Below are 12,254 nucleotides of genomic sequence, written 5' to 3'. Positions count from 1 at the left end.
TATTTCAGCAAGACCAGTTGCTGACAGGGGTATAAGATTGAGTACACAACCATGCAATCTCCATAGACAAACATTGGCAGTAGAAAAGCCTTACTGAAGAGCTCAATGACTTTCAACGTGGCACCATCGTATGATGTCATCTTTCCAACATGTCAGTTTGTAAAATTTCTGCCCTGCTAGAGTTGCCCCGGTCAACTGTAAGTGCTGTTTTTGTGAAGTGGAAACGTCTAGGAGCAGCAACGGCTCAGTCACAAAGTGGTAGGCCACACAAGCTCACAGAATGGGATCGCCGAGTCCTGAAGCAGGTAAAAATCATTCCAAACTGCCTCTGGAAGCAAAGTCAGCACAATAACTGTTCATTAGGGTGCACAAGCCTAAGATCATCATGTGCAATGGAGTGGTGTAAAGCTCACCGCCATCGGACTCTGGAGCAGTGAAAATGCGTTCTCTGGAGTGCTGAACCACGCTTTACCATCTGGCAGACCGATGGACAAATCTGGGTTTGGCGGATGCCAGCAGAATTTATTTTAAATTGAACCTTCATTTAACTAGGCAAGTCAGTTAAGAACAAATTCTGATTTACAAAACAGCCTACAGGGGAACAGTGGGTTAACTGCCTTGTTCAGGGGCAGAACGATAGATTTTTACCTTGTCAGCTCAGGGATTCGATACAGCCAACTTTCTGTTACTGGCCCAATGCTCTAACCACCAGGCTGCCTGAAGTTCCAATGTATAGTGCCAACTGTAAAGTTTGATGGAGAATGAATAATGGTCTGGGGCTGTTTTTCATGGTTCGGTCTAGGCTCCTTAGTTCCAGTGAAGTGAAATCTTAACGCTACAGCATACAATGACATTGTAGATCATTCTGTGCTTCCAACTTTGTGGCAACAGTTTGGGAAAGGTTGCTTCCTGTTTCAGCACGACAATGCCCCCATGCACAAAGCGAGGTCCATACAGAAACGGTTTGTCAAGATCAGAGTGGTAGAACTTGACTGGCCTGCACAGAGCCCTGACCTCAACCCCATCGAACCTTTGGAATGAATTGGAACATCGACTGCTAGCTAGGCCTAATCACCCAACATCAGTGCCCAACCTCACTAATGCTGTTGTGGTTGAATGAAAGCAAGTCCCTGCAGCAGTGTTCCAACATCTCGTGAAAAGCCTTCCTAGAAGAGTGGAGGCTGTTGGGACAGCAAAAGGGGGACCAACTCCATATTAATACCCATGATTTTGGAATGAGATTTTCGACCAGCAGATGTCCACATATTGTTAGTCATGTATTGTACATGTCATAATCTTATCCAGTAATATTTTAGAGAGCTGCTGAGTAAATTTAGGTCATGTTAAATCATGTTAAATCCCCATTCTGTATTATCAGTGATCGTTGTAGTATGACATTACAAATACAGCAGACTGCAAGACCTCAAAGGAGAGAAACACACCAACAAGGTGTCTCCTGCACATTGTGATGACATTGACAGTAAAGTCAAAGTCACCCAGCAGCTCTGCTCTGGACAGACAAACAGGTACACTCTGCTCTGCGTCCATCTAGCTCCCTGCCTTCCAAACAATGGAGAGGAGGAAGAATCCATACACATGACCTCAGACCAACAAGCTATTTGAAAAACAACAAGAGGAGCAGAAAGAGAAGCGGCCCGTCCCTCTCTGCCTAAAGCCCATCCATAGTCATCAGGGCTTTCTACCGCTTCCTGTTTTTGCAGGGGTGAATTGTGGGAGATAATCTCTTGTTGTCTATTGGCTGACTCTACAAAAACCAGTCCTGAAATCCAGCGCCTGGCTTTTCGTCGTGCGGGGGGAGGATGCCACACCATCAGCGAAAAAAAGAAAAGACAAGGAATGACATGTAAAAGGAAAAACCTCCTGACCTCATCCACTCCACAGCACGACTTGTACAAATACTGAGGCCAGTGTGCCGAATACACACAAAGGCCTGACAGAAGGAGAGATAAAGAGATGAAGTGAAAGAGAAAGAGCGAGAGAGAGAGAGAGAGAGAGAGCGAGAGAGAGAGAGAGAGAGAGAGAGAGAGAGAGAGAGAGAGAAAACGAGAGAGAAAACGAGAGAGGGAAAGAGGGTTGTGGGGGCAGTGAGTGACCAAAACAAGTGCTTTCATGAAAAGAAAGAGAAAGAGAGAGAAAGATTCACAACAGAATCAGTTTGGGACATCCTTGTTTGTGTATTCAGCGTTCATTTATGACCCCAACATTTTAAAACAACACTGACATTTACTATCTCTGACATCACATCAACTTCATATTTTCTCAAGTAACGTCTGAAATATGGAAACCAGACATAACGCTAAGATTGTGTTTAGCCTATTGTTCATCCATCACACCATAACAATAACCTATGTATGACCTGTCTGGGCATTTGTCAAATCAGAGAAGCTGGTAATTGGCGATCAATACTAATGGCTAACTGAACCATGTCAAAGCACACAAGTTAATCCATCATGGTGTGTAGTGTAAGGATAGCGTAATGCTAAACTGTTGCAGCGAAAACAACAATCACAGTATGTTTCAACTGTCACAACATTTACCTATCAGGTCAGTAGTAAGAACGTTCTTCCACCATCCCTAGTAAACAAGCGCCAAGACGGCGCAGCATCACGCCATTGTCGGGCCAACCCACTTCCCACGCTCATTCGATTTAGTATTTGTATTTACTATGGATCTCCATTAGCTGCTGCCAACACCTCTGTTGGTATGTCTTATGGGGTATGCATGAGTGTCTGAGCTGTGTGCTAGTCGTTCCTGATTCTACCTGGATTCTTTTGGAGAGTCTCCATTAAAGAACACCCTCTGTGTTCTGTTAGACAGGTAACAATTTATCCTCAATATAGCAGGAGGTGTAAAGCCATAACACATATTTTTTTACAGAAGCAGACTACAATCGAGAATGTCAAAAGCCGCACTGAAGTCTAACAAAACAGCCCAGACAATCTTTTTATCATCCATTTCTCTCAACCAATCATCAGTAATTTGTGTAAATGCTGTGCTTGTTGAATGTCCTTCTCTATAGGCGTGCTGAAAGTCTGTTATCAATTTATTTACTGTAAAATAGTGTTGTATCTGGTCAAACACCATATTTTCCATAACTTTCCTAAGGATTGGTAACACTTCACACTTCACACACTCCGTGCAGGCCTCGATCTAGAGCAGGGATGGAAGGTTGCCGACGTCGACTTTGAAATTGTAGGGGAAGGAGTATGGGTAGGCAGGACGGCAGCACACACAGGTACCCCCAGCGATGAAGGTGCAGGCTCCAACGTGGCGAAACTATTCGTTGTTTGTATCGGCTCCAGGCCTCTCGTTGGGAGTGTAGGCTGCTTTGTGGCAGGCCACTGTCTTCCGCTTCTAAAGTCTTGTGAAATGCGACCATCATTGATTGCAATGCTCCTCTTGCAGTGCTCCTTCCACTCCGCCATAAGATGGGAGAGGAGATGCAGAAGATATCTCCCCGGGCAACACCGGCCAATCGGATAAAGACTAATGACAAGACGGAGATGCATCCAGCATGCGCGAACGCAGTCCAGCCACTGGCGTAGAAAAGGTAAACATTCCACCCCAGTTTTATTTGTAGGCTGGCTACCTGTGTGATCAAAGAAGCCACCTCAAGCCTATAATCCTCAGCAAGCAAACAATTGCCACATTGGAACTTTGAGTGATTCAGTTTGTCCTGAAACAAAGAGTAGTAGATACAGCTCCTACAGCACGGGAACTGTTCATTTACCCCTCCAGACAAAGAGGGCTCCATTGGAAAACTCAACTGGGACAAACTTCTTTAGCTTGCTGGCTAACGTTAGCAGCTTAGCTAGGTTGGCGGGCTCTTTCAAGCAGACATTAACCGGTCAGTTAAGCAGGGTTCTGCTATTTAAAAAAAAGCCTATACCGTAGGCTAAGGTCATCAAGGTAAAATGTAAAAAACTAAGTCTAAGAATAATGCCGCGATCAAAACAACTGGGAACTTGTACCTTATTAGTCAAGATATTATTAGCTCTTAGAGCACATGTCTAAGAATGCCACTCTCCTTGCCTTGCATCAGCTAGCCATGTCTAATTAGTTAGCCACTAGAGTCTCCAAAGATGGTGGATGAATGAAGGTGTCCCACTCATGCCGTTGACCATTGAAAATAATTGTCACAGTTCCGTTCTCGTTAAGGGGTGGCTCTCCCATAGGCACCAATCCGATTGAAGCTGGGTCTGGTCTGCTTAGTTCATTGACTGTATATGAACTGGCAGCTCCCATTCCCATATACGGACACTAGCTTAGCTCTGCCTCCTCCATTGTCCTCCACTGTTAGCCAAGACAAAGACACTACAATCTTAATACCATTAACTATCGGTCACAGTTTTTACCCTCCTTATGGTCCGAGAGGGACTCAACAAAAACAACAACAACAAAACTTGGCCGCATATAAGACACCAGCACAGCTATTGTGTAGCCTTGTTGCGTTGTTCACAAGCCAACTTGTGCTTTGTTTGATCACTCCCTGGCCTTGTCCCCACATACCTCATGCTCATCCTTACCATTTCCCTCACCCACTCCCTCCTTCTCCGTTCCCACCCTTACACCTGCTCAGATAACCCCTCTTCTTTCTCTGCACTCTATTCTGTCCTCTCCCCAATGTCTATCCCTCACTTGTCCCTACCGTTCAGATAACCCCTTTTCTGCATGCTATCCCATGATGGGGCGGCGGCATAGCCTAGTGGTTAGAGCATTGGACTCAAATCCCCGAGCTGACAAGATACAAATCTGTCATTCTGCCCCTGAACAAGGCAGTTAACCCACTAGGCTGTCATTGGAAAATAAGAATTTGTTCTTAACTGATTTGCCTAGTAAAATAAAGGTTAAAAAAAAAAACATGTCTATCGCTCCCTCTCAATTCCTTTGCCATTCTGTAACGTCCATGCTCCCCCGCTGGCTTCTAAATATTACCTATTGCACCTTCCTCACCTCTCTCCTTGTATAAAGCCATGACTTAGTAGGGAAAAGATCCTCATACAGAAGCAATGTAAGACACACAACAGGCACTTCACATTAGTACAGCACTATGCCGGAAGAACATCTCGGGGGAAGTGAGAAGAGTAATTGCTTCACTCAACTTTTAACTGCAGTCTGAGGTGAGAGCACAGGCATAGAAAAACACAGAGAAAAAGTAAAGGAAGAAAAGTCCAGGCATGGTGATCTGTCCTTACAACTTGTCACCGGGGGCAAGGACAGTCACTTCCGCTGGGAAGACAAAGGACAGACACACAGACGGTGATGAACACACCTGCACAGTTAGATAACTATGGAGAGGAGTGCCAGCCCAGAGTATGTTTTCATGAGCTTCATGTAGCACTTATCCCTTAGGCACAGATCTAGGATCAGCTTACACTCACCAAATCCTTACCATAACCACTGGGTAAATAATTCAGTTTAGGATTTTGGGAGGGTAATCTGATTTTAGATCAGTGCCCAAGGGCAACTTCTACTTCAGGGAGCTACATTCGTCTAGGGCCTACGTCATCCTACTCCTTTTCATGATGATAGAGGTGGAAAGGTGAGGGATAAAAGGTTGGGGTCCCGGGGTGTGGCTCACCTTGACGTCGGAGAAGAAAATCTTGAGCATGTTGGAACTGGGGTAACGGGCGTAGAAGAACATGAGCTTGGCCTTCTTCAGGTGGTTGGGGGAAAGACCCTCCTGAATCTGAACATGTCTGCCGTCAAGGAAATTTATATTTTTGGGGGGGATGGAAAATTATAATTAAAATGGCTGACCTTGCAATGCTTTTCAATTTGTAGTCATATAGTTATGGTAGGGTAACTTGACCTAAAACCACTGCTATTTCAGTTGATGTGTCTTTAATATAAATAACATGTAATTAACATGTACTTAATGTACAATAATTAGTCAGTTAATTGTTTTCCTTGAAGACTATAATAGATATAGGCCAAACCAATATTATGCATTTCACATTCATTATTTTAGGATAGTGATAGCACTGGAGAAGGGTAGGGCTGATCTTGAATCAGTTGTTAGAGAGTAGTGAGTGACCCAGGGCCAAACCATTTGCTTGCGATTAGCATCCACTCTTAATCAGGTGTGAGCGTGTCACGGTAAATAAAACGTTGGCCAGCGCCACAGCTGGTGCCTTTACATAAGGAGCTAATTTCACAGTCAAAGTAAGCAAACGCCTTTCCCTCTTCCCCCCATCATACCCCCCTCCAACCTCCACCCCAAAAAAGGAAGGGGGAAAAATGAAATTTGCATATCACAGACAAAGAAAGCAGTTAACACTGGTTATGAGAGAGGAGCCTAATGGCTTGGCGACAAGACATGACAACCAAAGACAGGATCCATATTAATATAAAAATAAGGTTTTAAAGGGACAACTCTGACGAAGTCTTTAAGTGCCTTGTCTCTCTATAACAGAGCTGTAGACCTTATTCATTTAAAATACACACGTCATAGATTTTAGAGACTAAGGTTTTCCAAGGGAAGTCTCAGGAGGAAGCAGGGGGTGGATGGGGGAAGGCACATTGAACGATAGAGTTGTTTCAACTTCATTTACACCCAAGCTCGTCCCCCAGCCTCCAGCCTTCCTAGTGCTGCCAAACCTTGGGAGGAGGAAGAGGGGCTCCAAGGCAGTGAATCTCTCCAGCGATGGGCGCTGCATCCCTGGAACACATCTGTGCTGCGGACGGGCCCAACCCATTTCCATGGTGAATTAATGGCTGTATAATTCAGCGAATATCAATCTGGGGCTAAGACAATGAAAAGAGATGAGGGTAAACCCACTCTCTCGTTGAGCGGAAAGCAATCTCTAGTAACTATTATATCTTGAACCGACAAATAAAGGGCTACTCTGTAAGTCTGTAAGTAGGACAATGTCATAATACCTTTTCCTTCTGGATTGTATGTTTATATAGCTACGGTTGGAACTTTTCATGGTATAATGTATCTACACTCAATAATGGGGTGTCATGACAGTCAGTCAAGGAAGGCATCAGCTGTTTTGATGCGCGGGTCAGCTGTTTGTTCACCCGCACCCGTCCGCAATTGGTAATAACCCATCCGTAACCGCCCTACTCACTCAACTGGCCAGTTTGTTAGGTACATATACATCACCTGGAACATGAGAGCAAGTTCAGTTTATTTGAGTGGCCTGCACAGTCACCAGACCTCAACCCAATAGAGCATCTTTGGGAAAAGATAGAACTGGCTGTTCACAGCATGTGTGTACCGCCAACCAATCTACAGAAACTGCATGATGACATCGCTTCAGCATGGACTAACATTCATGTGGAACGTTTCCGACTCCTCGTAGAATACCCAAACCCACAAATAGGCTGATAGTAAATGCGCTGTACAGTCAGACGGTGGAACATTTTTAGGACAGGAGGTGCAGGATTTATTTTTTAGCCTAATTTATATATGTTTCTGCTTATAATTTTTGTTTGGGTATTTGCAAGTCAACTTGTCTTACTAGATACATACAGCTTCACTTCTGTCATATCTGCCCTAGAAGCCCTAGAAGACTAAATAAACCCTTGCTCGATGAAATCGATGAATGAATGAATTTAATCTCTGCTTCTCTCACGCAGCAGGTGTTTAGGGGCCGGTGAGAAAATACAAAACATGTTTTTAATATATTTTTCGTGCAGCATTTCAGTTTGACCGCTTTTTACCAAATTTAAAGCAGTGAAAACAATCCAACATGTTTCTAATAGGATTTAAGTTTGGCTTGGATGAATATCTTATGTGGTTGAAAAACTATCAGTTTCTATGATGCTGATAAATATAGCACCTTTACAGATGGTCCCTAACTGCACATTCTTTCTCTCAAGATGCTGAAAGAAAGAAATCATATTTATCCACTCCTGTTCTCAAGTCAACATTTACATTTAGTGTATAATTTTACTGCAAGAAATGCTTAAACCTTGCAGGGGTTAATATTATACAGTAGGTGTCCAGATTTCAGTTAGGCTATTAAATGTAACCCATCTGTACAGTAAGCCTATTAAGCCTACAGTTCCCTTGACGTGTCATATTTGAAGTCCCTGTCTTGTGACTCTCAAATAGCACCTCACACATAGCCGGCACTGCTATCATCCTCTTTTACCACTTCACAAAATCTTCCCTGAACATTACTGTTCTGGCCCTCCCTTCTCTTTATTTTCAACTCTCCATTTCACAGCTTTTCTCTTCTTGGATTCAACTTTGACATCGTCCCTTTTGCCTCATTGGATCGACGTTAACTTTTTCTGCCCAAGTTCTCAAAAGCATTTGGTGATTGGTGTGTATTTGGCATGCATACAGTTAGGCCCTAAAGCAGGGATCATCAACTAGATTCAGCCGCGGGCTGAATTTTTCTTAAGCAGATTGGACAGAACATAATTAGAAATTCTTTGTAGACTGCAAATTGACAGCATGTAGCCCAAACAGATATAATATTTGTCTAAAACATAATCATTTCAAATCACAGATTTCCAAAATAAAATCACTTTTAGCTTATTTGTTGGTGTTTTTACAGTCTTTTATGTCCAAAAATAGTGAGGAAGGGTTGGCCTATGGGGAGAACCCTAGCAGGCCTGGCCAACAGGCCTGGCCAAAAGAGCAGCACTCCACTCTCCACATCATCTGCTCCAAGAGCGAGGGATACCATGGCCTCTCAGAGCGAGCGAGGGATACCATGGCCTCTCAGAGCGAGCGAGGGATACCATGGCCTCTCAGAGCGAGTGAGGGAGCGAGGGATACCATGGCCTCTCAGAGCGAGCGAGGGAGCGAGGGATACCATGGCCTCTCAGAGGGAGCGAGGGATACCATGGCCTCTCAGAGCGAGCGAGGGAGCGAGGGATACCATGGCCTCTCAGAGGGAGCAAGGGAGAGATTTGAAATGTGTTTATTCCTGTGGAACTTTTGTGAGTGTAATGTTTACTGGAAATGTTTTATTGTTTTTTTTCTTCACTTTTGTTTATTATCTATTTCACTTGCTTTGGCAATGTAAACATATGTTTCCAATGCCAATAAGGCCCCTTAAATTGAAAATTGAATTGAGAGAGAGGGAAGCAAGACAGAAGAGAAAGAGGCATGGACAGAGTGGGAGAGGGTTGTTCTCTTCAAGTCTGGCAAGATGACTTGCTGCTGTAAGGACACAATCATGTTAGTCTCATAAGACTGGGCTTTCCCAATGAGACTACCACGCTCTCGCTTCTAAATCAAGATGAATTCAAAACGAACGACAATCCCATCATTACATAGATTACATTTATATGTATAAATAAATTGAAGTTGCAAAAATCTACAAACACAGGATCCTCTCCCTATGCTTCAATATCAAGCAACAGTGAATCTTGATGAATTAATATCTCTAACAGCTTGCAAATGTAATAGTGATTGGACTTGGGGTGACACACAGCTATTATTTAGCCATGTTGGTGCCCTTGTACCAGCAAGGTTACTGGTATCTGAGCACATCTGACAAGATATCATCATTCTCCCCAGCTCTTCCCAAGTCAAGAGAGAAAATAGCTGTTCCACTTGCTCATTTCAGGTGTAAGGTCAATATACAATGAGGAAACTGATGGAAGCCATCTGCTGCGCGACGCTCCGGAACGCCGATGAACTTCAACACAAAATGTCTGACAATCTGTTGTCTTTAGTTATTGTAGACGTGAAATTAACATGTGGCGGAAATTTTAAAAACCTGTAACACATGGCCGTGTTGTTCTAACTATTCTTCCCATTAAAGGGAGTACATCTGTTAATTAATGCCCCAAAATTATATGCCACATTAGAGATAAAAGCATCTGACATATACAGTATGTACAGTTGAAGTCGGAAGTTCACGTACACCTTAGCCAATTACATTTAAACTCCATTTTTCACAATTCCTGGCATTTAATCCTAGTAGAAATTCCATGTCTTAGGTCAGTTAGGATCACAACTTAATTTTAAAAATGTGAAATGTCAGAATAATAGAAGAGAGAATGATTTATTTCAGCTTTTTCATCACATTCCCAGTGGGTCAGAAGTTTACATACACTCAATTAGTATTTGGTAGCATTGCCTTTAAAATTGTTTAACTTGGGTCAAACGTTTAGGGTAGCCTTCCACAAGTTGTCCTTGTTGTCCTTAAGCCATTTTGCCACAACTTTAGAAGTATGCTTGGGGTCATTGTCCATTTGGAAGACCCATTTGCCACCAAGCTTTAACTTCCTGACAGATGTCTTGAGGTGTTGCTTTAATATATCCACATAATTTTACTTCCTCATGATGTCATCTATTTTGCAAAGTGCACCAGCCCCAACTGCAGCAAAGCACCCCCACAACATGATGGTGCCACCCCTGTGCGTCACGGTTGGTATGATGTTCTTCGGTTTGCAAGCATCCCCCTGTTTCCTCCAAACATATCAATGGTCATTATGGCCAAACAGTTCTATTTTTGTTTCATCAGACCAGAGGACATTTCTCCATAAAGTACGATATTTGTCCCCATGTGCAGTTGTAAACCGTAGTCTATCTTTTTTGATGGTGGTTTTGGAGCAGTGGCTTCTTCCTTGCTGAGAGGCCTTTCAGGTTATGTCGATATAGGAATCATTTTACTGTGGATATAGAGACTTTTGTACCTGCTTCCTCCAGCAACTTCACAAGGTCCTTTACTGTTGTTCTGGGATTGATTTGCACTTTTCGCACCAAAGTACGTTCATCTCTAAGGGAACAGACTGCGTCTCCTGCCTGGGCAGTATGACAGCTGCGTGGTCCCATGGTGTTTATACTTGCGTACTATTGTCTGTACAGATGAATGTGGCTCCTTCAGGCGTTTGGAAATTGCTCCCAAGGATGAACCTGACTTGTGGAGGTCTATAATTTTTTTTCTGAGGTCTGGTTGATTTCTTATGATTTCCCCATGATTTCCCCATGATGTCAAGCAAGGAGGTACTGACTTTGAAGGTATGCCTTGAAATATATCCACAGGTACACCTCCAATTGAATCAAATGATGTCAATTAGCCTATCAGAAGCTTCTAAAGCCATGACACCATTTTCAGAAATTTTCCAAGCTGTTTAAAGACACAGTCAACTTAGTGTATTTAAACTACTGACTCACTGGAATTGTGATACATTGAATTATAAGTGAAATAATCTGTCTGTAAACAATTGTTGGAAAAATTACTTGTGTCGTGCACAAAGTAGATGTCCTAACCAACTTGCCAAAACTATAGTTTGTTAACAAGAAATTTGGGGAGTGGTTTTAATACCTCCATCCTAAGTGTATGTAAACTTCCGACATCAATTTTAGTTATTGTTTTACTCTCCCTCTCCCTCTCTTTTCATCCTCCCATCAGGAGAAACAGTGTAGCAGAGGATATTATGGATCTCTGGGAAATGCTCCTCCCTTTTGGTCAGAAGACAAATGAAGACAATCACTGTTATGAAAGAAAAGCAGTTCGCTGCGTACACCTGTTAACGTCCATTTCAAAGAAAAGAAAGGGAGGAGCGGGAGAGAAAGAAACCTTTTTTTTAATTATTTGGGTGCCAAGCAACTGCTGAAAGCTCCCCGGGCTGTTGACAGATATTTATGAAACGAGAAAGAAATAGAAAAGAAACGACAACGATTGTTTGTTTTTACAATGGGGGATGATAAGACACAGGTGGCCATAAATAAACATCTTTACTGAGTCCTCAGGTGAACCCTATCTACCATATACACACACACACACACACACACACACACACACACACACACACACACACACACAAACAAAGGCCAAGCCCTGAGGTGATCATAACACAGACATAGATCAGCACTAACATACAGTAGCCATGTCTAACTTTTAGACACAGTCAAGTAAAAAAAGAAAAAAACATGCTCTCGAATCTCAGCCAAAACATGTCCAAGCCTGTTAGACCATAGATACACTGAGTGTACAAAGCATTAAGGGCACCAGCTCTTTCCATGACATAGACTGACCAGGTGAATCCAGGTGAAAGCAATGATAACTTATTGATGTCACTTGTTAAATCCACTTCAATCAGTGTAGATTAAGGGGAGGAGACAGGTTAAAGAAGGTATTTTAAGCCTTGAGACATTGGAGACATGGCTTGTGTATGTGTGCCATCGGAAGCATTGGAGTCAACATGGGCCAGCATCCCTGTGGAACACTTTCAACAACTTGTGGAGTCCATGCCTGGCAAATTGAGGCGGTTCTAAGAGCAAAAGGGGGGCTTGCAACTCAATATTAGGAAGG

The 12,254-nt window shown here is 43.1% G+C and overlaps 1 protein-coding gene across 1 annotated transcript in view; it reads right to left on the bottom strand.

Annotated features, from left to right (window-relative positions):
- Positions 1 to 12,254, bottom strand: part of LOC115108023 (prospero homeobox protein 1-like) — a 56,562-nt gene that overhangs the window by 34,432 nt on the left and 9,876 nt on the right. Inside the window, 1 exon segment of the mRNA XM_029631891.2 lies at positions 5,603 to 5,710. Within this exon segment, the coding sequence (XP_029487751.2) occupies positions 5,603 to 5,710 (108 nt within the window).

The sequence above is a fragment of the Oncorhynchus nerka genome, linkage group LG24, assembly GCF_034236695.1.
Source record: "Oncorhynchus nerka isolate Pitt River linkage group LG24, Oner_Uvic_2.0, whole genome shotgun sequence".
NCBI classification, from domain to species: domain Eukaryota; kingdom Metazoa; phylum Chordata; class Actinopteri; order Salmoniformes; family Salmonidae; genus Oncorhynchus; species Oncorhynchus nerka.
Note: the sequence above shows the minus strand (reverse complement) of the source record. Positions and strands in the feature narration are given on the sequence as shown.